This window comes from Melanotaenia boesemani, chromosome 7, assembly GCF_017639745.1.
Source record: "Melanotaenia boesemani isolate fMelBoe1 chromosome 7, fMelBoe1.pri, whole genome shotgun sequence".
Lineage (NCBI taxonomy): Eukaryota > Metazoa > Chordata > Actinopteri > Atheriniformes > Melanotaeniidae > Melanotaenia > Melanotaenia boesemani.
Window position 1 is genome coordinate 11,981,964 of NC_055688.1, and position 26,501 is coordinate 12,008,464.

General features: G+C 39.7%; 1 protein-coding gene across 1 annotated transcript in view; it reads left to right on the forward strand.

The window, feature by feature from the left end:
* Nucleotides 1–25,629, forward strand: part of ankrd50 (ankyrin repeat domain 50) — a 33,698-nt gene extending 8,069 nt beyond the window's left edge. Inside the window, exons 3-5 of the mRNA XM_041990280.1 lie at nucleotides 7,500–7,732; nucleotides 20,210–23,754; nucleotides 23,886–25,629. Of these exons, the coding sequence (XP_041846214.1) occupies nucleotides 7,500–7,732; nucleotides 20,210–23,751 (3,775 nt within the window). The 3' untranslated portion in view covers nucleotides 23,752–23,754; nucleotides 23,886–25,629. The remainder of the gene's footprint in view (nucleotides 1–7,499; nucleotides 7,733–20,209; nucleotides 23,755–23,885) is intronic.
* Nucleotides 25,630–26,501: the final 872 nt, after the last annotated feature.

Sequence of the window (26,501 nt, forward strand, 5' to 3'; positions counted from 1 at the left end):
AGAACCCCAAAACATGTTTTCAGTAGATTTGATCAAATATTAAGTTGTTTTCAGATAACTGCCTTAACGCTTCAACATCAGTATCTTCTTCTTTTGTGCCACAGTTCACACTGTTGCCCTGTGATAACAGAACGCTTGTAAATAAAAGCAAAGCTGCATTCAGAATCCAGCCTTGGCTTGTGCTGGACAGCTGTAAAGTTTACTGGTTGATGCTGAAATTCTTTCCAAAGTGTGTTGTTGAGTAGAGACTGATGCAGGCATGTGTGCATATGTGTGTGTGAGGTTGAACCGGAGCAGTGTCGAATGGGGACAAGAGGGAGAGGGGTTGAGAAGGATGAAATTTCAGATTCCTTTGACAGTATTGGATAGCTAGTCAGGAATGCACACCTCGTCTGGGTTTGGAAAAGCATGAGGGGGGAGTAGTTAAGGTATAAGGAGGTATGTGTGCTGCATTCAGAGTGTTTACACCCTGGCAAATCATTAATAGGCACCATTACAGGGGTGAACGAGGGCAATGCTGAATATGATACCGCATTTTATTATGAGTTTGTTGTTGTCTAATTTAAATTATTAAAAAAAGACAGTGATAAGATGGGCTACTAAAAGCAGTTCAAGAGAATTGAACTAGATTTCGAATAAACAACACACACTTTGACTCAAAAACAATGTGGTGACTGTATGTGACCAGTCCCATGATTGTCTTTTGAATCCCAAACATCACAAGACTCCACAATCATCAGATAATGACTCATCTTTGTCTTTTTACGGCTATTAGTAAGGGGTCATTTTGTTTTTAGATGGACCATTTTTAAGCTTGTTTTTTTAAAGAAATGGTTGTATGTGTTCAGAGGCCAGAAAGATTTCTGTCGCTCCTCACTTTTCTGTTTGCAAGACATTTTTTCTCAAATGACTGGAGGCATTTGTGTGCTACGTAACCCAGCACTGAATTGATTGTGGAATCCATTAAGCTGAGATCAACTTCTTACATTGTCTTATCCACTTAAAGAACAGGAGAAAAGAGCAATGAAAATCTTTATAGGGCCAGTTGTGATTATAATTATTATATTTTGCTTATGGAAAGAGTTTCTATTTGCTTTTTGTTGACTTTGAGCTCAGTAGAAAACAGTTTCTAATATATAGCATATTGCATTTTCTGGGATTTTCCTGTACAAAGATTAATTTGAGATTTAAACCTTCATAAACTGCAATTTTTGTTTACTGTTTGCAAACCTTAAAATTGAACTTAGCTTTTCTTTCTTGCCCAGAAACAAGTAGAACAACATTGGTGTTCTAATAAGTTGCAGTAAGAGAAATAATTAAATCATTTCACTGCAGTGATGGTCTAAAGAACAAATAAATACAGCTGTACTGTAGATGCACAGCCCTGCAAAAAGGTGCCGTATTACCAGATTGTGAAAAGGACATCTCTTCTTGGACTAGTGTTGATCTTTGTCTAAGGAACTGATTTTTTTATGTAAATCAAATATAAAAAAATGTTGTGGTTTAGCAGCTTAAAATATGGGTGTTATAAATATGTTGTACATTTATAAGTTTTAGCAAAAAGATACTTGAACACTGATGTTTTTGTGAGAATGCAGTTTGGATATAAAGGTGACTTCAGCAAAATGCCACTCTCAGTGTGCTAACTGTCAGCTAAACTCATAAATTCATGGCAACTGAAAAATCCCTTCATTAAATAGTTCTTCATAATCTGGAGTAAAATGAAGCATAACTTCAGACATTGAACATTAATGCCATGTACCTACAGTACATTCAGGCTATACCCCAAACGTTTTGGATTTTGGAACAATATTTTAAAATTCAGTTTTATAGAAGTATGCAGTGGGGAGCCTGATCGTAGGTTGTCAATATTTGTGGATTTAAAAGATGCATCACAGTGGTGAGCTTCCTAACCCTGTTTGCGTGCAGATTAATATTATTATTGCGTGCAGATATATATATTAGTGTACTGTAAACCAGCTCAACATCTAACTTACCTTGCTTTGGGATGTGGTACAAAATCTCAATCTGGAAAGAATCAGTTACACTTTGCAAGTATCCGTTGTGAAGTTTTATCAACTCTGGCAACCACATAAAATCCAGTCCATGCTGAGACGGTACATCAAGCACCGTAGTGATTTATGTTTTTGAAATGCTTTTGATCATTTATATGATGTCAGTAACTTCCCAAAAAAGCTGCTTCATACTTTGAATAAGCCTTAAATTGCATAGTTACATTATCTGGTTCTTTTAAAAGTCAAAGTTCAAGGAAACTATCACAAGCTAAAAATAATAATAATAATAAAATAAAAATAATAATAAGATCACACAGATTTTAGCTACATTTAAAACTAGCTCTCCACCATACCTGCTAGGCTTAAACTATTAGATATTGCGTGTTAGCACAGTCTCCCGTCCTGGAAGATGGTAGACCATGCACCTAAACGGAAAAATTAGGACATGTTTTAAGCTTGTTCATGTTAACGCTATACAGCGGGGTTATTTTAAGATATTGCTTAATTTCTCCTCTTAGTTGTCTTGAATAGATTGCTATAATGGCAGTATTTGAAATGTAGTTAATTCACCTCTTCAAGGTTGACATCCTCATGAATGGCGCAAAAATAAATAGAAATTGGTTATTCTGCAGCTTATGCAGCTGCACTTGTGCCTCTGTGTAACCACTTTGCCACAAACTCTTGATTTGTTAAAATCATAAAAAAATTAAGCTTTATTGAAGCATAACAGTTTTAGAATTTATTTACTTTTTTAGCCCAACTTGCTGAAATTTGAAGAAAACAGAGTGACAGGGGAACGGGAAGATCCTGAGCCTGGCTTTTCAGAACATTTGTTCCCAGCATGAGTCCCTCTTGCTCTTCTCATCACTGTGATTACTTTGAGCGGGATGATTGCAGTAATGTAATGCATAATGCAAGAATCAGATAGGAAATTGGGAGGAAACAATCTGCAAGATGGTTGTCTCTTTCTGTCTCTTTCTCAGCTGCTGTTGTTCACTTCTGTGGCACTAAGCTCTCGTGACTTTGCAAAGACGTTGATCAGACTTCCTCTAAATTGACTCAAAGCTGAATGACGAGATGGGGTTTGTTCTAATGAAAAGGCCTCCCTTTCCTCTTTTTTTAAAACAGATTATGGAAGGAATCAGTATGTCAACATGTCAACATCAGTATGTGTTTCTATTTATCTGTCTAAGGCTTGGAGCTCCACTCACCAACTGGCCATCATTTCATTAATATAGCAATGTTATTGGTTTTTGTCCTTCAGAACTTGATGAGCTTTTGGCTTTTTTTCTGTCTGAGCGTGCATGTTGGTGTGTGGGTATGTGCCATAGATTTCAGGCTCTGTGCCCACTCTATGAAATGAGTTGTGTATATTTGTAAGTCTTTGGCTTGGTGCCTGGTGCAGCCCTGCCAGTCCAGACATCTCCACTGAACGTCAAACTGAAAGCTTCACTTTGCTCATTGTGCTTGTAGCGGTGGCTGCTGCAGTCCTGAACACAGCATGACAGATGGTGAGTGTTTTAATGTGTTTAAAATTACCCTTCCCCCATTTTTTTTTGTACTAAATAGCAATTGGCATTAACTTGGGCATATGTTGAGGACTTGAGTAAGAACAGTACTAATTAATGTACAAGTGTAGGACCTGTGTGTGTGTGTGTGTGTGTGTGTGTAGCTGCACTACTTTTAGTTTTCTGGCCCAGGTATGTAGCAGGTTTGCCAGGCAAACTAAATCAGCTTTTCCTGTGCTTATTTAGCCTCCATCTCCCATACCCTGCTGAGTTTTCTTTGTTTTCAATCCTTGTCTTTTGACTCTTTGACAGCCTGAAAGTAGCTGAATTGTGAGAGAAGAATGGCTCTTTGTTTTGCCCACTTGCTGTCACTGTGGATTTGATTGTCTCAGTAGGCAACATGGCCTCAGACACAACTATTCACTCACTCACACACAGTCACCCCTGTGGATGGACATTCCTTTTGGCAGGACTCCCAGATGGCGCTGCAGGTTCTCTGTGGGCTGCAGCCATAAGGAGTGATTGACTGCGTTGCTGAAAGCTCTGGTGACGTAGTGGAGTGAGAAGGTTAAAAGACCATAATGATGCTTTTTCTTTCCTGCTGAGAATTCAGAATGTTTTTGGAGAAGGTTTTCAGTGCAGCCTGAAAAATAGAAGCTGCACAAGTATTATTTTTAATTTTTTGTTCATTTCTAATGCTGAAATTTGCAAAGTCTAAAAATAAAGAACAACAATCAACATTGTAATTCAAGCGTCTAAATTGTGATCATTTGTTGCATTTCTCATTAAGGTTTTTAGCTGTTTATGTAACAAAACGAATGATTAGGCGATATTGCCTTGGCTTAAAAAAATTGGGGAAATATTTTACTTTTAAGCGCCAGTAATCATCCGAATGCTAGTAAATATTTTATTATCAACTGCCTGGTGGTTTGGGATATTCATCCTTCATTGGCTGGTAGACATTTTAATTTTAGAAAGCACATTTTCCTTCTTGCTATTTTTATACAAGAAAAAAAACTTTATAGAATGAAATCTACTGCAAGATAAATCAAATTAATAGTTGCGGCTCATAATTTAAATTAAATGTCAAAAACAAAAAGAATATTGTAAAGCAAGTTGTGCCTTCATGTGACAAGTTTCTACAAAGTTTCCAGTTCAGTGATGCTACAAATGAGACTTTGGCTCTAGCATATTGAGCATTGTTGCAAAAATGAATATTTTAATCCAGTTACACAGAATTAAATGTTATTGGAGTTGTTTTATATGTGACATAATATGCTCCATTTATTCTAGCAGGAAGTGCTGGACTTGGGGTTCACTCAATAACAAAGTCATTGTAAAAATAGCATCTTCAGCAATTTGTAGTGGAGTCAAATCTCGGGGAATGGCTTTGGAGCCAATGGGGTTAGTGACAGACTGATGAGCATTCAAAAGAAGTCTTTTTAAATCTGTATTTTAGCATTTTATACCAAAGCTTACAAGCTACATCGGTTCCATTATAGGAGAGCGGTAGTTAAAGAGACTGTCCCATCATCCGGAAGGTGGCGGGTATTTATCTGTGCGACAGCTAACCACGAAGAGCCTCGAATGCCTTTCAGCTCAGGTTTGCATGTAAATGAATACATTTTTTCAGTTTTTTTTATGATTGTTTAATTAACTTGGACCCAGATTAAAATGTCACTAATAGGAAACCTTCAGATTCTTTATCACAGCCAGTTGAGCTGGAAGTAATTTTATGAGTCTTGGGAAATGGCACTTTGCTTAACGGATTTCTTATGGCTGGCTTCAGACTGTTGGTGGCAGTCGGACTGGAACAGAGATCTTGACAGCATAAACAATACTCCATAGGAGGAAAAAAAAGGAAAATTTGTTGGTGTCTCGCTTCAGTGAGTATGGATGTGTGAAGATGCATATTAGCACTGAAGCAAGTAGGTTACATGTCTGGCTTGCATTTGTATGCTGATAAAAGGTTAATGTGGTTAAATTGTTGTGCTCAGCTGAGTATTCATGTGTTGCTATATATCATGTTTACTTTATCACTGGATGCCACAGGGCTAGTTTTAGTGGATATTTGTGTTCAGACATTAATATTAATATTGGAAGGAGATTTGTTAAGCTTTGACTGAGAAAGCTTTATGGCTTGTTTAGCTTCCTAGCTCTTGGGCAAAGCTCACTGAATCATAATGGTTGCATCTGCTGTGGATGTTTCTTTTAACTCTGATCACTGGCTGTGGGCTTGTTAATGGTTCCAATTTGGATGGATGAAGTCACGTTTAACACTTTTAATTGAGACTTACTAACCAAGATTGGTTCTCCTCAAAAAAATTACTGTTGTCCATTTTGGCTTTGTGTCATTGTAATGCCACTTTTGTGTCAAACCAGGTGGATGAGACAATTATCGTGAAGAGGTTGCAGAGAAAAATGAATGCATAAATGAATGAATTGGGGCTGCAGCTATCAATTATTTTAACAATCAATTAATCTGCCACTGTAAGACAACTGTAGATGAATCCAGCTGGCGTTTTTGTATGTTGCAGCGCCGCTTTTATTGTGATTCCTAATTACCTCATATCTTCCGACAAGGACAGCGCTATGGATATCTTGACTGATGATGTTGGACAATGGTACACCGGTACTGATGAGGGCATCATATCTGGTCTTGTCAAAGTTATTCTCTTTTTTTATATTAGTCATCGGTCCATTAATGGCTTAAACTATGCTTCATCTGACAGAAACAATCTACACTGGAATATAAATTAATCTCTTTTTATAATTTATCAAATGTTGGTAAAGAAACATCTTCAAACTTTTGCAAAGACTGTCAGTTTTCTATTTTATCTCTAGTCTTTAGGCTGAAGGACACCATAGTACACGATCTGTTTGTGTTTCTGAAATTATTTTTATTAGGAAGAGTTACTAAAATCCAGCGTTAGCTAAAACACGCTACTAGCGTTATAATAGCACAAGCTATAAAGACGTCTGAGCAAGAGTGTTTTGCCAGTAGAGCGCCGTATGGGGAAACGTCAAAGCAGCAGCTTTATTTCATTTATCGCAGATCTTATCATCATTGCAACTTTCAACAGTGTCATTGCATATCGCACGTTTTCCTGATATCATGCAGCCCTAAATAAGGTAAAACTGCTTGTTATGGGCAAATTGTAAATCTAGAACAAGGCTATTTAATTTGGTCCCATGAGGGCTGCAATCCAGCAGTTTTTATCCTTGCTTCAACACAACTGAATTAAATTATTGAGTCATTGTGCAAAACTTGATAGTCCGTTTAGATCCATTTTATTTGATTCAGGTGTGTTGAAGCAGGACTACATTGAAAACCTGCTGGATTGCAGCCCTCGTAGGATCGAATTGAGTAGCCTTGCTATAGAAGGATGTACAGTTTTGTGTATTTCTGTGGCTTCTGACAGAAGTATAGATGTATAGGCATCCTTTAGTGGCGTAAATGTCACATTTTTCTGAAGCTGGTAAGAGCTATGCTTGTTATAAGAAGAGCAATTTAACCTTTACAAATATAACAATAACTGTTCAAGGAGCTGCAACACATAGAAAAGTGATATTTTTTACCCCCTTTCATCCATTTGTGATGTTTTACACAACTCCTGCACACCTGGTCAACTTGTATATAACTGGATGGTCATAGGGCATGATGCAACGAGAAAACTCTATAAAAACTATTTTGCTGCACTTTATGCTCTGTAAAATCTCTCAAATTGATGATATCACATGTGCGCCGTGGCCCTTACCGTCACTTTCACAGATACATGTCTGAGTGATGTGTGAGAGACTTCATTGTAAAATGCTTTAACGGACTGATGAAGCCATTGATGCCATTTATTCAGTTTGAAAAGGCTTAATAAAACTTAATAAAAGGGTAACAACCACAAAAAAAGTGTTAATTTTGTAAACACAAACCAAAGATTACAGGGTTGCTGACTTGTTTGTTTCCCCCTTTGTCTCTCAGGTGTGTCCTGTTGCCTCTCCTGAGTGTGAAACCCCCTCCGCAGTCACTCTTCCTGCTTGTAGACTCTATTGATGAAGGCTGTCAGCTCGGTGAAGGAGATCAAAGGTCTTCTCCTGGTTCACCCAGGACCATCGCTGAGCTCCTGGCCAGTCAGCATGAGTTCATGCCTCCCTGGCTGCTACTTATCTGCTCCGCACGACGACAGAACAAGGCCATCACCAAACTCTTCACAGGTGAGCTGTCCAGCTTTTGTCCCTTAATATTACCAACTCCAACTAATTTTGAGAGAGCTTTATAGCTGCTGTATATAACATTTTGTAAATGAATGCATCACTATCAAATTATTGTGAGACCTCCTTATAGTATAATTTAGACTGTTGAATATACGAGATGTTATTTGCTCGTCGGTATTGCTCCATACTACTTTCTGTTCTGTGTCTGCTATTTTTCTTTTATAATATTATGCATTTAACTCAAAATGCAGTTACAAAGCCTGCAGCAAGTTTTTTTCTCTTTTTTTCTGTGACAGCTTTTTGAGCTGCACAGATATAAAAGACTCTGCATGACTGATGAGATATGGGTCGCCACCGTGACCCCTCTCTGTGCTGCAGCACTTCCTTGTTCTGATGTCACTGTGCCATACCAGCTGCTATTATCTCCTTGTCAGAGCAGCAGCCTACTCTGTGGTGATGAGCTGGCATAACATTAATCAAGAATCCCACTGTGTGGGAGAGAGTCTCTTCCGCAGGCTCACATTTCTGTGGGTACCCTCTTTACCTTCCAAAACCACTAAATGTAGGAGCTTCTCCTGAATTCTTTACTGTTATAAAACATCTCAGCAGTGTGAGCAGTTCAGTTGCTCCTTACTTGTGAGATACAGGTCAGGTTCAAGGTAAACACGGTAAAACGATGCAGTGCCCATATCTCTGCAGCACAATGTCCCATCTTAATCAAAGCACCCCTCCTTTATTAGTAATTGCTGTATTTTCATTTGATCTCAACAATATAATTTGCAGGTAGTAAATAATTGGGTCCAGAGTTGTGGAATACAGTGAAGTTGCAATGTGTGTGTCAGGCTGGTGGTAAGTGCAGCTTGGAAGGTCTGTGCGAATAAAATCAGTTGATGGTAGGAGTGAGAATATGGGGTGGAACAGTCACATGTGGACATCATGCATCTATCAAACCAAGCAAACCTTTTGTCATTGTGAAATGGGCAGGCCCACCTTGGCCTTTCTCTAACATAAAAGGTTTATGTAGGTGCCTGTGGTGGTTTCTGGATCAGTATGGACCGTGGTAGATATCAGCACATAAAAACACTTTGAGCCCACAGGCAGTACAGTTTGAAGAAGTTTTCTATTGGATTTCCTTTTGGCAATAATTTTCATTGGGTCATATTTTCTGGTTTATGCTTTGGCTGCTGAGTTTGTGGCAAACGATAGATATGAATCAAAAAATCTCATTTGGGTTGAGAATAAAGTTGACAGAGGAGTCAGCAGGGGAATACATAAGCTTGTATGCTACAGATGTAAATGCTAATGGGAAATTTTTATCTCTAATTCTCAGAGTCTGAACAAGTCCTGTGACTGCCTGCTTGCTTTTTATGTTTGTCTGAAGTTTGCAGCCGATGAACTGTCTGTTCTCTTTGTTTTTGACATGGTTAAAAAGGAGATCTGATAAAACAGCAATCATCTTCTCTTTTTTTTTCTTCCAAGGGGGGACTGGCTCACTCCCTTTGTATCTTTTTCTTTGATTTTTGCCCAAGCTTTTATCAGTCTCTGATTATAATTGGTTTAAAAAATAGTTTTCCTTTTGAAAGTGGATGGAGAGCCAAATATACACATCAGGTATGATATCCCCATTTGAAAGAGTAAAACAAACATTTTCTTTTATTTTAGACTGACATCACTGTTATTTGAACATACTGTTTTAGAGCCATTACTTTCCTTATTTCAGTGTTTCATTGATTTTTACATTAGGATGTTTCAACAGAACTATAAGCTTTAACTGTTCTGTGTTGTTAAAGCTCTTAGCAAGCTCTTTGTTTTGTCTAGATCCACCCCCCCCCACCACCCCCAGTCGTGGGTGTACAGACAAATACACCGAGCCACTCCACATGTCTCCTCTTTGTTTTTGTACTTTATGAACATGGCAGTGTGAGTACTTCTTATCCATCCAGCACCAAACTTGAAGCAGACCAAAGGACTTCAGAGGATCAAATTGAGGCCAAGTGTCCCCTAAAAATACCCTCTGTATTGTTTACAACTCGGAGATGTCTGCGACCTGCCAAAAAACTTCCATGCTCTCTGCAAAGCCGACTCTTCTTTTATATGTGCTGGCCTATTTTGTCTGGGGTGGAGGTTGTGTGGGTTTCCCTGTATAATCTTGTTTGCGGTGGCGTTAACTTTGTGGTTGTGTGAAAACAGTGGCCATAGAATTAAAGGAATGACCTGTAACCCTAAAGTCATTTTGAAGAATATTCATGCTCTTGCCAAGTCTTTTAAGATACCAAAGATGAAGATTTAATTTGTGCCTAAAATACTCAAATCTGACAGAAGAGATGAACTGTTTCCCAGGAGCAGCTGTCTGAAGTCCTTATTCCATGTTGGACTGTTATTCCTTGTGTCTATCTCTGAGTGGAATGTGCTTTGGGAAGTTTTCAACACCTCTGAGACTGAACAGGAAGACGGAGGCACACCGACTTCTGCAGTAGAATGCCTCACTCGCATCCGTTCCACTAATGCCTTACAAACAAAGGCTGGTCTGTTTTTGAGGAGCACTACAAGAATTCCATACTGTATCCTTCTGGCTGACTCGCATTATATGACCGATCATGTTTGATTAAGCTTCGGGCCCTCAGTATTATCTCTGAATCTGACTGATGTTTCAATCACGAGATGTTAGTCACACCAAAAACCAAGGATGGTTACGTCTGAAGTAGTGGTTCTTCTTCATGCCCCATGTGGCTGCTGACCTATTCCCCCTCTATATGTTACTCTAAGGCTATGATAGGGATAGCAGAGTGGAAACACCAAGGCAGCGATTTTGTTTGGGAGCCGAGTAGAGTTCGTGCCAATTTAACAAGGCCTCTGGCAGAAGGGAAAGCAAGACAGGTGGAGGTTAGAGATGGGGGCCGGGCTGGATATTTAAATAGAAACAGCCTCTAGAACAAGTAATTCCTTTAACAGTTCATACAGTCTGCCATAATTGATCTTTTATTTCTGTGAAGGTAAATGATCATTTCTTGAATCAGAATTTGTGATGTTCCTGCTCTCATATTGAAACTTTATTTTAGTATCAAGCAGTTTATTTTGAGGGGGTATTTTTATGACTCTTATGTCTTTTTGATTTGGACTTTAAAAATAATCACATTGCCTTTTGCCTCAATTCTGATCATTATCCCCTCAGTTTTTGATCCACCCTAGTATGTGATTTTATCATGTAGAGGCATCACTGGTGCATAATGGCTACCATCTGCCCCATTCTGTTTGATTCATGCTTTTAATGTGTCTGCTTCTCGAGTAGTAAGTATGTGTGGGCCCTTAGCTAGAGGGAGGAGGAAGTGCAACAGGGGGTCTACATGTGTTCAAACTGTGATCATTCTGTTTGATTTCTTAAGAAGGAGGGCCAGGGTTCAGTTGTTTTGGCACAAACACAACGTTTTACAGAAGTAAACATTTCTTGTACTTCCAGCTTTCACGTTTAATTTTTTTGTAACGTAAATTATACTTATTACAGACTTCTTTAAATAACAATATACAAGTAAAGAAAACCTAATTTCCTAGTTTAAAAATGTGACATAGAGCCAACAAGTTATATTACAGCTAAATCTGCATTTACGTGGATCACACGTGTTTGAATGGAAGAAATCATTTTGGCATGTGCAGAAATGTCTGGCTTTCTAGAAAAAGCTGAAAAAAACCAAAACAAAAAAAAAAACACAAAAAAACTGGTATGCAGTGTAAACAGTCGCAGCTGTTTGTCTGTTCATTCACGTCTTGCCGGTTTCAGTTTCTCCCCTCTTAATAATTTTAAGTTCTTTTAGAATCTCAAGCAACCAGTTGTGCTCTGGTCTCACCATGTCTTCCACTACATTACGTTGATATACAGCTGACATAAATTTTTAACCAAGTAAGTGTGATCAGATCAGAATCTGATTTATATGTTTACACAAAGCAATTTTATTCTGATCAGGCTTTTAATCCGAATCCTTATGTCCATGTAAACATAGCTACTGGTAAATATTGCAATGGGCAATACAATTTCTGATTGTTTACTTACATACTAGAATATGTGGTGCTCTAATTGTGAACATGCATAAAAGGAGAAATTCCACTAAATGGAATGCAGCCTTCATATTTACTCCTGTGCTTGTCCTATATCATGTCAAAAATGCCTCAACAACATTATGTTATATAACAGGCTGTAATTTAATCTGATTTGATGATTAAAAACAGTAGCCTGGATTCTGCCTGCAGCTGTTTTCTCACATTAAAAGTTCTGCTGGTCATGTAAATTTTTTGTTCAGTGCTGGGAAATGTTATGACATAATTTCCTCTAACATCCATACAGATCAACATACAGAACCAGAGTTATTTCCACTCAACTTTAGCTTTTCGGTTGTCATTGTTTGAAGCTGGATCCCAAACCCACTGACCAGGACAGGAGCATGGAAAATCACAAATTAATGCAAAATTAAGCTGCACAAGCATAAATGCTCACACTTAAGAGGCTACGTATGGATTTTCCCCCATATGTTGGAATTATTTCCATTCAGCAGTATAAAAATAGTAGGAGGTTGACAGGTCTGTCAAATTTCTGTTACCATTTCCATGCTATTTCCCTTCATTTTCAAGCATGATGGAGATCATTTGTAGGAAAATGTTAGCAGTTATTGCTATAACCACCAAAATGAAATTGTTGATCACAATTATCTGTTTAGCAATCTAAATAAATAACCGAATAATTGTTTTAAAGGATTCCCTTCAGCCAATTGTCCAGATAAAATTATTTATTCAATGTTTAGTACTTAGATTTTCCCTGATTAGTTAGTGACAGAACAATGATAAAAAGAAAGTCATTGTCCCATATCTCTAACCAAGAGTATTTTTTCTGTATTTTAAGTGAAAACTGATACCACCAGAAACTGCAATCTGATGTACAAAAAGGTAGAAAGCATGTGTTAAGGTAGTCTGAGTGAGCTGCTACTTGTACGTCTCCTCCTGCCTGGAAGCTTCTCATGACTAATCCTCGAATACAGGGGCAGATGACAAGGATGGAGCTCGGTTTAACAAAACAAAACCTTGTACAAGATGTGCTGCGGGATTTTAAAAAAAATTTTTTTTTTTTTTTTTTTTTTTAGAGAAAGGCCAACACTAGCGAGAGTTGAGGAAGGATAGAGGAGGCAGGGAATTATCAGATGCTGAGCCAGATGTTTTATTAATACAAAATTAGTGTGCTGCTAGAGCTGTGAAATATAATGGCTCCCCTCAAACAGCATTGCTGCTTTGCAGTGTTATCGCAACTTTAATTTACACTGTCATAAAATACATTAATATCTACAGTTTTAAATACTTATTTTAAAAATATTTCCTTTTTTTTTATACGTCCTTTTCATAGTTTTTATCATTTTTTATACTTTGTTTTTTGTATTATCTATTTATTATTTATTTATTCATTCATTTATTGTAGGCGAAAGGGGCCTTTTGGCTGAAGTTTATAAGGTCGGCAGGTCAAAAACCAGGAAGATGGCATCACACGTGCATTCAAAACCACACAAAAAAGCCCGTCTCAGTTATGAATCACAGCTTTAATTAACGTGGCTATTTTTCTGGTTCAGTCCAAGGAATGTTACAGGAGTGTGTGGCTGCTCTAAGAGGATACTCATCCTGTGAGGCATTTTTTCCTGAGTTTAGAACCAAAAGCAATCACTGAGTGTGCTTGCGTATCCCGCAATGTATGGAAAAGTCTTACAGATTTCACAGTTTTAGTTATATAAAAGCTACATTTTCAGGAAATTGCATGACTCTGGGGTGGGTCTGTGTTTTTGTTTCCTGTATTTGTGTCTCTTTGGGGAGAGCGTAGCCCACCCTAGCAAGGGCCTGAACCACATCTTCCACCTCCGCTCTTACTGCTGTGAATGGAGCTTTCTGTACTGAACGGGCCAAAGAGAACGAAGTGATTTACCACCAGCGATCACAAATGAAAAGAGAAGCCTGTCTTAGAGCATGTGGCCTCCTCCACCTCTCAGAGCAGTCCTTTGTCCAGATGCCTGTGGGTGAATCTGACACAAGCAGAAGAAGTTCCTCCACAGAAAGGTCAACAAAACTCTTAACATCACATTGGATGTCCCCCCTGTTTTACATACTTTCTTTTTGGTCAAATGTAAGACCACTCAGGAGCGAATATGAGATCTCCTGGCTGACTGACAACACAAACACAACCATAAAGCTGCGACGAAAGTTTATTTCTTCTAAGCTGTGGAATGCTTCCAAAGAAGCTCAGAAATGGCTCTGCTTAATGACTCTCCAGTAAATGACATTTTGTGGCATCATTTTGGACATTAAGATGTGAAACTGTACAAATCCAACAGATGAATTTGAATCTTTTATGAGAGATCAGATGCCAAGAATAATTTTAAAGCACTGAAATCGGAGTGAGCTCCAAGGAACTCTTCAGCCAGAGAATTAAAAACCCTTTATATAATAGCCCAAGAACCTTAAAAACCAATTCCAGCATGTTTTGGCCATTCTGTGGCCTTCGCCAGAGACTACATTTTACAGCACTAAACCAAAGAGCAATTGCGACAAATGCCTTGTGCTACTAAATCACCACAAAACCTCCTCTTAGTATTGATTGTCACTGTGTCACGATTCTGGTCAAACGAGCAGCGATGACACATTTAATTTGCTTACTCTCCCTTTCTTTAAATTAGCCTCCACAGACAAGCTGATTTATGTCCATACTCTTGTACGAGTTGTCGTCTGTGAGGCTGCATGTTGAGCCTCACTTTGGATGAGTTGAAGACCATAATCCCTGCTGAATACTGTAATTTAACATCATGCAGTCTGACAGCCAAGCAAATTACAGGTGTACCATGTCTGTATCTGTAACACCTTTGGAAGCTGCAGCAAAGTAACCCAGCTCAGAACCCAGCGAACAATCCCGGCCAGCCTCTTCTGTCCCGAGGTGATGCCCTTTGGTATGTGGCAAGCCTGTGCCACATTTTTTATGAACTTATGATTTTTCATTTCAAGGCTGTGGTACAGCAATTTTTCATATAATTGAAGGGTGTTTTTAAAAGTAAGTTTTAATTTGACCTTAGCTTGAATGAGTGCAGTGCAGAACTTCTGATCATTCTAAGGCTGGTTTTGCTTCAGGCTAAAAAAAAAAAAAAAAAAGTCCTCTTAAGTAAAGACAGGGTTTTTCAAACCCCACTGCCTCTTGACCTGCATGCCAAGGATGACTTTGCAAGTACCTGTTTCCAAAGTAAGCTGTCCCAGATTTCCTCACACTGGATCTGTAGTCTGAACATGTGAAATCTTTCCAAAGTGCTTGCAGACCTCCCTGGCAGTGCATTTGGATGGCTGATAATGACTTGAGCACGTTAGACAAGCTAGACGGAGCAGTTTCCTGCGCAGGTGAATGGAAACCTAAAGCGGCAGGGCTAAATGAGGGCACTGGGGGGGTCAGCTAGTGTATCGATGAACAAAAACATGAGCTTGGATTGAGGAAATTTGATCCCGTGTGAAGCAGAGAACGCTGAAGCACTACAAAATTTGTATTTCAGAGCATCTGTTTGGCTTTTAAACCGAGCAGTTATTTTAGTTTTGAAACATTAACCCTTTGAGCCCCATGCACATTTTTTAGGCCTCTGTTGATGTAAGGGCTACTTTAGTGCCCTTTCGGAATTTTTATCACTCAGATCAAATCCGGAGTTATCTGCAGATGTGTAAGAAGCTCTGTGACGTACAGTCTCTTAGAGTAGATATCCATTATGGCACACATATGTGACCAGGTGCACTGCCTTCAATTCAGCCTCTTATTACCAACTTAATGAGCTTCTGTCATTCAAAATAAAAAGTAAAGCTCTGTGGTGGGTAGGGAAGAATAGATATGATTGATGCCCAGGTGGTTTGATGGTTCTATCAGACTGCAGCCTTACAGTTGAACCATGGTTTGAATGTATTCCTGTCAACCCCACCCCCTACTATCAAATCCGCTCTGCCCTGCAACAGGTTTGACTGGAAACCTTTTCACATCTGCTTAAAACCAAGCAGGAGGCATGTTTGGACAGGAGTTTTTTCATGTGCTTTGCTTCAAGTTCACATAAATTAATTGTTAAAATGTAGTAATGCCAGTGTCTTGTCAGTTGTTTGCTTAGTAAAGCAGAGAATATACAGAACACATGAAATTAAGCTGCTTTGAAATTATTTTCTTGTGCAACACTACAGTCTAAACCTTTCAGTTCTATTCTCACATGTGCACAAGTGATTTTTGTCTAAAAAAAATATAAAGTGTTACCCCATTTTTGCTGTTGGAGCAGAAGTGAGTGTTTCTGAATTTTTTTAAAGATTAAATAGCTGCAGACTTTTCAAAGGACTGTTTGTGGACAGTTGGAGCTGACTCTCATTCACATACTTGTGTTTAGGAGGTTGGCGCGCTCATGTTTTTTGGAGCAGGGAAGGCTGCAGCTGTCGAACAGACGTTTGTTCAGTGCGGGTTTACTGGAGAGCCTGCGGAAAGGGCAGCAAGGCTTAGGTTTCTGTTTTCTTTATGGATCCAGTGACTTAAGATGGTGTCGCTAAAGAACACACCAAATCTGAGAAGCCGGCGAAGTCCTGGCTGTGGACCCATGACCCGCAGTTTCTAGATGCACACGCACGCAGTTTCATTTGTCATCTGAAAAATTAATCTAGAAAGCAAACAGTCTGTCTTTGTGCGTGAGGCTCTGTCACTTGTGGCTGGTATCCAGTTCTGTAACAAGCAGCAGCTGGCTCAGAGGCCTGCACTCGGGAGCTGCATCCCTCACCCTGATGAATGTGTCATTTGTTGCTTGTTTAGCAGTCGCTTTTGTTCGGTCTGAACCGCCCTCTCTCACACAAACACAACACTCAGCTATAGTTTTGTGTAACCTGGTTGTAGGAAAGTGATTGTTGGAAGGTATCTGAACGTTTGTAGCCAATGAGAATTCATGCATTCCTGCATAGTACTTCTGTTACACCACAACCATCAAGTGCTAGTTTCTCTTGTGGTTCTTTTAGTACTTTATCGGGCAATAATAACGCCATGACTTCACAGCTGACATCCGGTGACGTCTGTTGATGACTTTAGTGGAAATTCTGGGATATCTTCCTCCACATACAATTACTGGAGGGGAAAATATTTTTAGTTTATTCTGGCTGAATTATTTTAGCTCTGTTCTTCTAATATATGCTCAAAAATGGATTCTTCTTTAAAAGAGAAAAGAAAGCTTTTTTCAAATCCAGGCAAAGTGCTTTATTTCATGGTAGCGGCAGTCAAATTTCTGTCTCCTCCTACAGCTTTGCTCTTCACTGTAACTTCATAATTGTTGTCAGCGGCTGTGGGATGTAGGAGAAACTGTTCATGATAAATTCCCTGAGAAAATATTTATGGTCAGAAGCATCTCCAGAATTGGGCTTTAATATGTACTCAATGTTTTCTTAGTCTCATTATTCATACTTATGTTAGTAAGACAAGGTAACACAAAGATAATATATTAGTTTTGCTGACGTCACTGCCTGAGTGGAAAATAGCTTTTCTTTTAGATATTGTTTCCCCCCTCAGTTTTCCATTAATGGCCTCCTGACTCATCTGAGCAAGTGGGTCTCCTGTCCCAGCTGGAGCAGACACAAAATGTCCAAATACAGATTTGGTCTAGAAGGAGGTCCTGTCATTAAAGAAGAAGAAGAAAAGTAACTTATACTCAGAGTATCGCAACAAGCATCAGATGTCTGTCTTTAAGCATAAAGTTGAAGTACCTATATGATTCTATGTGCTTGTGTCAACTGAGGTATTTCTTATTGTGCATTGGCCTGAAAAGCAGAGATTAAACATGCCAGAAAAGGAACTGAGTAGATCAACTAGTTTAGCCTTCAGAAAACATGATAAACTTGACATGAAACAGGAGGATGGAGAGAATGATGAGAGGAGTGAGAAATCCTCTGATGGTAACAACATTAATCTTTAATGACTGAAGTTGGAGCCACAGGAGTAGTGTGTACACAGCAAACAGGAATGCACATTAGAATCGTGCCATATATAAACTTTAAAGTAACATCTGAGTCACAATAATCCTTTGGAGTTCTTCTCTGAATACCATCAAAATGAGCAAACAGACAGGTATTTAAAGTAAAGGTTTCGAATATACACAACGGTTTTTAGGTAATGACAGAAGTACTTCAGGGTGTTTACTGACAGTGCAGATACTTTGCATGCTTCCCATGGGTCTGGGTTTTGTAGTGTCTGCATAGTGCTGCAGGACTGAAGAGGGAATTGTTGCAGGAGTGTAGAAAGTGAGCACTGAAAACAATGATGGACTGAAAGTAGGTTGGGGTCATCGAGTTTTTGTAATTATCAGGCAGTTATGCTGCCTGATAATGCCGGCAGAGATTATTTATGACTTCACAGTTTCAAACCACTTGTAGAGTTGTCCTGTTTCCATACTGTAACTTTAAGGTGATATTGTGAGAGTTGTTAAAGAACCGTGACTGGCTGTGTTACTGTGTAACTTCAGGTCACTAAAATCTATGGGTTGAACTCCCTGTTGATCTACAGGAGTAAATGATGGAATGTAGACAAAGCTACTGTGGGAAATCTACAGAACAATGCAACCTGATTTCTATACAAAATAAGTGGGTGAAATCCTGTGAAAGGACTCCTAACTCCTTTTTACAGACTATAAATCCAGCTTAAATGTGTAAATCTGTATGATCCCTACTATGATAAACTCATTAATACCAATAAATGCTGCCTCCTTTTTGAAATTAGGAACTCTGCCATAAACTACTTTATGGTAGCCAAGTGCTCACTACTGTAACAAAGTCCAACCAAGGAATATAAAATATTAGACCTAATCCCTCATCAGTAGTTTTTTTCCTGCCTTATCCTGCATCAATTATTAGAATTAAGCAAAATAATCATTTGAAGTGTGAACACTTTAATCCTGCCTAGCCACATGTTTCATGTGCTTTTCAGTTTGAAATATAACAAAGGTCTCAAGGACAGAGTAAAGGGAGATTATTGTGGTGGTTCTTTTAAAGGGTGCATGCTTATCTTAAACAAACCCAGAAGCAGGTGATAAAGAAAAGCCATTGCTCCTTCTGCTTACCAAGATCTTTTGTCTAAACAACCAGTGCCTGTTTGGGAACTCTTGGTAACTTCATCAAATTTGTTATCAGGCTTCCATGTGTGTGGTTACCACTGGCCCTCTGTGGTGTAAGATTTCAGCCTTTTCTACCCACACAATAGCAGTCAGATGAGCACAGCTCTGCCTCAGGCTTGGTGTCTGATCCACATGATGAACAAGAGAAAACTGTTATATAATCAAAGCAAAACACATTTCAAAGTTCTGAAAACATTTTTTTATTTTTTATGTTTACACGATAGGAAGCCAAAAACTAAAATCTCACAAATTTTTATTAAGATCATTTTTATGAGCTCAGATTCAGCTTGACACACAAGTGTAGCACCTTTTAGAGGAAAGCACTTTCCCATAGTATTTAATGGAAGGAAATCAGTATGTCAACAACACTTAGAAAGATTCTGGTGACTTCTTTTTTCTTGTCCCAGTAACCCCGAGAACGACAAATAAAAGTATGCAAACATTATCCCAGGCTACACAGACCATGAACTTATTGTTTTAACATGGGGGAGAGTTCATTTTCTGCCCATTAGCTGAGGCCATTATGGGGCTATTATTGGGGAGTGGAGGGGGAGGCATGCAGTATGATAAGTGAGACTTTAGAAAAACCTTACAGTCCATTGAGATGTTGCATTTAAGGAAATGTTGCTCTTTGCTGTCATTTGGCTCCTTAGCTCCTAATGAAGATTTGCTCCAGCTTATTTAATTAGTGGGTTGAATAACCAATCAAGCAGGCATTTCTCAGACAATGGCATTTATATTATACACAGCTAATAACTGATATTTCTTTTTTTTTCTTGGTTAAAATAAGCATTCCCTCTATTTTTCTTTTGTGGTGCATAGACAAACATGGGTGTATTTTAGCCTGTTCAATATTTTATAGCAATGTTTAGGCTTCAGTTAGGCATGTACTAGATTATAAGAACTGAAAAAAAATGTCTGCATCAGACGCAAAGTTACCCACTAATTGCAACGGTTTTGTTTTTGTTGGTATTTTATGGGATTAGCTGATAGCGAACATCTGCTGATTGTGTCTGCTTCCAGCAGCCAGACGAGTTATGCTCCCAAGTACTTTAAAGGTTTTTCTTTAACAGCATGGCACCAGTGCTAATTATCTTATGCCTCAGGAAATTAAAGGTTTCCCCTAACTTAATTATCTGAAGGTACGCGATCAGTGGAAAAATACTGGGTATAGGTCAGACTTGGCCAGTGTGAGGAATTTACTCTGTTTATCTTCAAGTGCATGTTCTTCAAGCATCTTTTTTGTATACTGGACAAGTTCTTTCTGTTTGTCATTAAACTAATTTCATATTCTCTTCTTTGATTTCAGGATTTCGCAAAATCAGCCTTGATGATCTGCGGAAGGCCTACATTGTGAAGGATGTGCAACAGTACATCCTTCACCGGCTGGATCAGGAGGAGGCCCTGAGGCAGCACCTGACCAAGGAGACTGCTGAAATGCTCAATCAACTTCACATTAAGAGCAGTGGCTGTTTCCTCTATCTGGAGCGTGTGCTGGATGGTGTAGTGGAGAACTTTATCATGCTTCGTGAGATCCGTGACATCCCTGGCACCCTGAATGGCCTCTATCTGTGGCTCTGCCAAAGACTATTTGTCAGAAAACAGTTTGCCAAAGTCCAACCAATTCTTAATGTAATCCTGGCAACTTGCAGGCCACTAACAGTCAAGGAACTGTACCATGCAGTCTGGACCAAAAACATGACACTGACCATGGAGGACTTTCAGAAAAAGATGGACATTCTATCAAAGCTGTTGGTTGATGGCCTTGGGAGTACTAAAATACTTTTTCACTATAGTTTTGCAGAATGGCTGCTGGATGTAAAACATTGCACCCAGAAGTACTTGTGCAATGCTGCAGAGGGACATCGGATGCTGGCCATGAGTTACACTTGCCGGGCAAAGCAGCTCAAACCACTCGAAGTGCAGGAATTTGCTCTGCACCTTGTCAATTCCAATCTGCAGATAGAGCCATTTAATCTGGCTCTTTGGATGATTTGGAATGGGACTCCTGCTAAAGACTCTCTGAGCACCTCCATACCAAGAGAACAGGAGGTTTTGCAGCTTCTAGTCAAAGCTGGTGCCCATGTTAACAACGAGGATGATCATGCTTCATGTATTGTACAACAAGCACTAGAAAGAGAGGACTCTATACGAACATTACTTGACAACGGAGCATCTGTGAACCAGTGTGACTCCAGTGGAAGAACTCTGCTGGGCAATGCTGCATACAGTGGGAACCTTGATGTAGTTAACTTGCTCATATCCAGAGGGGCAAACATGGAGCTTGAAGATAACCATGGACAAACAGCACTTACTCTTGCTGCAAGGCAGGGCCATACCAAAGTGGTCAACTGCCTTATTGGCTGTGAGGCCAACATAAACCACACAGATCATGATGGATGGACTGCACTCCGTTCAGCAGCTTGGGGTGGACATTCAGAGGTTGTGTCTGCCCTGCTTTACGCTGGAGCCAAAGTGGACTGTGCTGATGCTGATGGGAGAACAGCTTTGAGAGCCGCTGCTTGGGGAGGTCACGAAGACATTGTGTTAAACCTTCTTCAGCACGGGGCTGAAGTTAACAAAGCAGACAATGAAGGAAGAACTGCTCTCATTGCTGCAGCGTACATGGGACACAGAGAAATTGTCGAGCACCTGCTGGATCATGGAGCTGAAGTTAATCATGAAGATGTTGATGGGAGGACTGCCCTTTCAGTGGCTGCCCTCTGTGTTCCCGCCAGCAAAGGTCATGCATCAGTTGTGAGCCTTCTGATAGATAGGGGAGCAGAGGTTGACCACTGTGACAAAGACTGCATGACTCCTCTCCTTGTGGCTGGCTATGAAGGCCACGTGGATGTAGTTGATCTGCTTTTGGAAGGTGGAGCTGATGTGGATCACACAGACAAAAATGGGCGCACCCCTCTTCTGGCTGCCGCATCAATGGGCCATGCATCTGTTGTCAACACTTTACTTTTTTGGGGAGCTGCTGTTGACAGTATTGACAGTGAGGGAAGGACCGTGCTGAGCATTGCTTCAGCTCAGGGGAACGTTGGGGTGGTCAGAACTCTGCTGGACAGAGGTCTAGATGAAAATCACAGGGATGATGCAGGCTGGACCCCGCTACACATGGCCTCATTTGAAGGTCATCGCCAAGTGTGTGATGCACTTATTGAACAAGGTGCTCGCTGCACTGAGGTTGATAATGATGGTAGAATACAGGTGATTTTAGCTGCACAAGAAGGACATTATGACTGTGTGCAAATTCTTCTGGAAAACAAGTCGTGCATTGACCAGAGGGGATATGATGGGAGAAATGCTCTCAGGGTAGCCGCACTTGAAGGTCACAGGGACATTGTTGAACTGCTGCTGAGCCATGGTGCTGACATAGATTACAAAGATGCAGATGGGCGCCCAACACTCTACATATTGGCACTTGAAAATCAACTCGCCATGACAGAGTATTTCCTTGAAAATGGTGCAAATGTGGAAGCTTCTGACACTGAGGGCAGAACGGCCTTGCATGTATCCTGCTGGCAAGGGCATCTTGAAATGGTTAGGATGCTGATAAACTATCACGCTGATGTGAATGCCTGTGACAATGAGAAGCGATCCGCCCTCCAGTCGGCCGCATGGCAAGGCCATACAAAAGTTGTGCAGTTTTTGATAGAGAATGGCACACATGTGGATCATACATGTAACCAGGGAGCAACAGCACTAGGCATAGCTGCCCAGGAGGGTCACATTGATGTTGTGCAGATACTTCTGGAAAATGGTGCTGATCCCAACCACGCTGATCAGTTTGGACGCACAGCAATGAGAGTAGCAGCAAAAGGTGGCCATTCAATGATCATAAAACTTCTGGAAAAGTATGGAGCCACAACTCTCAATGGCTGCAACCCATCCCCAGTGCATAGCATGGAGGAAAAAACTCCACTGGCAGTGACTGGTAAAATGCAATCCCTTACAATCAAGTCAAGTAGTTCTGGGAGCACTGGGGCAGGAGACATGCAGTCATCTGGGCGCGGTCTACCAAATGGGCCCGTCCATGCTTTCAGTTCGCCATCAGAGTCTCCTGACTCAACTGTGGATAGACAGAAATCCTCCCTGTCCAATAATTCCCTCAAGAGTTCAAAAAACTCCTCTTTGAGAACCACATCATCCACAGCCACAGCACAGACCGTGCCAATTGACAGTTTTCACGGAATGACGTTTACAGAACAAATTCAACAGCACTCATTGCCTCGCAGCCGGAGCAGACAGTCTATTGTGTCCCCCTCCTCTACAACAAAGTCCATTGGTCAGCAGCCATCATCTCCATCCAATGATTTTGAATGGTCTCAGTTAAAACCTGGCCTGAAATCAACAAAGGGAACTAAAACAGGAAACGGAACATCAAATGGGAAAGGTACACTGGCCGACAAGAAGAAAATCAAAAATAGCGGATCAACCCAAGGTCAGGTTCTAGAGTATGAAATGACCCAGTTTGACAAGAGAATTGCTCTCAACAAATCAGTGGCTAACATTGCAGTGAAGGATCCTCATTGTAAGATCATGATCGGTGGTTCAGTCCAGCAGGAAAGGGGGCAGTGCCAAGATCAGTTCTTCATCCAGCAGCAAAGTTGTGCTGAGAAGAAGAGGAATGGCATCATGACCAATCCCAACTACCATCTACAGGGTAATCAGGTTTTCTTGGGCAGGGTATCAGTTCCTCGGACTGTGCAAAACAGAGGCCACCAGGATGTTCTAGAGAACTACCCTATTGGGGAAACTGAGCTAAGCCTTAAACAAGCCCTGAAACTGCAGATTGAAGGATCAGACCCTGGGTTTAACTACAAAAAGGAGACTCCATTATAGCTGGTAAGAGACAGACCTTTAGCTCACCTATTCATTTACCGTGACTAACATAACATCATTATTTTGCTAATCAAGTTTGATGAAATTGATCAAATTAAACATGTTTAACCCAAATCATTTTTCTGCTGTTTCAGATGTCGCAAATGCCATTGGTCATGCAGATGTTGGAGGGAATGTGCCAAAGCAACTGTTTTCAACTGCATAAAAACTTTTTTGTTTTTTCCTCATCAGTGGGAGACCTCAAAACAATACCTAGGGAAGATTGATTGCTGCCTAAGGCTTATGTGAATTGATACTTTGATGTGCCTACATCTGTTATAGCCTTCTTCATGTATTCATGCGAAGTATCATTTTAATTTAATGCTATTTAAGAAACAGTGTATGCACTTTTTAAAGAATAAAATGACAGACATGCATTTCTTTTCATTTTGTATCCCATCCATGTTTTATCAAGTGTTTTGATAGAAACATACCAATGCTTTTTTTTTTTTTTTTTTTTTTAATTATTGTTTTATAAAATTTTTATTCTACTTTGTCACACTGACAGCAGTGTACCAGTCGGTACATTGTCACAAATCAGAGGAAACAACAGTAACTGATGTCATGGTATCAATTTAAGCGCATTTGTTAGTTTGCCTTTCTAGAGACCCCAAATAATCTGTTAACTTTATTCAATGTGCTAAACTTATGTTCTTTGTAATATGTTAATGGCAATGGCAGTTTACTTCACAGGTATATACAAGCATATTTATTTTTTGTTTTTGAAGAAAAAAGCCACTTTTATTGCATACTTTCTACCATGGTGCTGTGTTCAGAAGATGCCTGCAATCATTTTGGACACTTTTTTTTGTTTTGTTCTGTTTTTTTTCTTTTGGCTTTGTGCGTTTGTGTATTACAAATGTGAGGAAGAGGAAGGCTCATTGATAATGTAAAACAAACAAAAAAACATTTAATTTTGTCCCTATGGGATTTTTCAGTTGTGTGTTATGTTTATGTGTGCATAAAGAATATTTAATTAACCATTGTGTAATATCAGCAAAGGTTTGGTGCTAAATGCAGCAACTTTTAAAAAAAAAAAAATGCATTTGTCCGCATAGTTGTGTGTATATCTTACTGCAGTGCAGCAAACAAAGCCCAAGCTTTGTGGGTTTTTTTTTTGTTTTTGTTTTTTTTCTCCCTTAATTTTCAATTATTCCTGCTGGATTTATCAGGGGCATGACAGAAAAAAGGGTTCAGCCATGACGACAGCTCCGAGCTGTTAGCGATATTGTTGCCAAAGTTGAAACGGCATACTGTTGTTCGTCGTTCTCTTGTGAGAAGCTAAGTATCAGTTCAGCAGGAATTAAATCCCGCGGGAGTCGGAGGGTAGGAGGCGCTTAACTGTGACACAGAGGGAACTAAAACATCTGTTTCTCATGAACTGTGTGGAGCTGCATTAGCTTTACAGGCTGTCATATTTTTGGAGGCTTTTCATAATGTTAACAGTAAGTTTTTCTGTTTTGTTTTTTTTTTTTGCCAAGAACTGGGGTTGTGGGGAGTAGACCTATCGCATGCACAAACACTATAAGCCCTAGTAAAAGCTCTCAGCTCTTCAGTACTACAGTAGCTCAAACATACGCCATGAAGGGGTAATGGAAGGATTCGAGGCAGGATCATTATTGGGAAAGCATACTGTATAGTCTTATTAAGCAGTTATCTTGTTTGTCTTGACGGTGTTTCTGTCTGTCATCTTTCATTTGACTGTCAGTGATTGGATTGTAAATAGCTTACTGTGTACATTTAACTTTCATTTTAAAAGAATTTCTGTATTATATGAAGTGGAATTTCCTGATGTATATTAAAGTGCTTAATAAACATATTTGCTTTACTGCTGAAAAAGAAAACTTTTGCCAAGTTGTTCACTTGTAAATATAGCTGAACATAAAAAGAGCTGTGGAATGCAGTAATTTACAGTTATGGCAGTTTAAATCATTATTATTTAAGGAGGAAGTTATTTAATGTCTAGTGTTTCAGGTTGTTTATATTTTTTTTAACCTTTTGCCAGATTTTCTTAATTCAAGGCAGACAGTGTCTCCTACAGCAGTGGTCCCCAACCCTGGTCCTCAAGGCCCACTATCCTGCAGGTCTTCGATGTCTCCCTGTTGCAGCACACCTGATTCAAATGAATGGCTCATTAGCAGATTTGTGCAGAGCTTGTCACAGAACCATTTAATTTGAATCAGGTGTGTTGCAGCAGGGAGACATCTAAGATCTTCAGGATATTGGGCCTTGAGGACCAGGGTTGGGGACCTCTGTCCTACAGTACTCCAGTGAGACTCCAGAAGAAGGTTGCTCCAGGACAAAATGACAAATCTGCACTGAGACGGATTAATTTTCTTACAGATATCAGTTTGTAGCAGTTTAAAAAGTCCCCCCCTTCTTTTTTCTTCTTAATTCACTGAAGATATTTAATGGTGTGTTGTGGCTGTGAAACCACAGCATGTGCTGTTACTTTACTGTTGGTCATTTGATACTTGGGGCCAAACCAGGACACTGCAGGCATCATAACACATGGATCAAACTAAAATGGAACAGGCACATTTGCAATACCCCCCCCCCCCCCCCCCCCCTCCAAACACACACACAAACACACTTTACCTCCAGTTCACTCAGTTCATCCCTGTTGAAATCATGCTGTAGGAGAGGAATAGACGTGGCTTACAGATCTGTTTACTGCAGCAAAGAAGTAATAAAAAACATGTATGACTAAA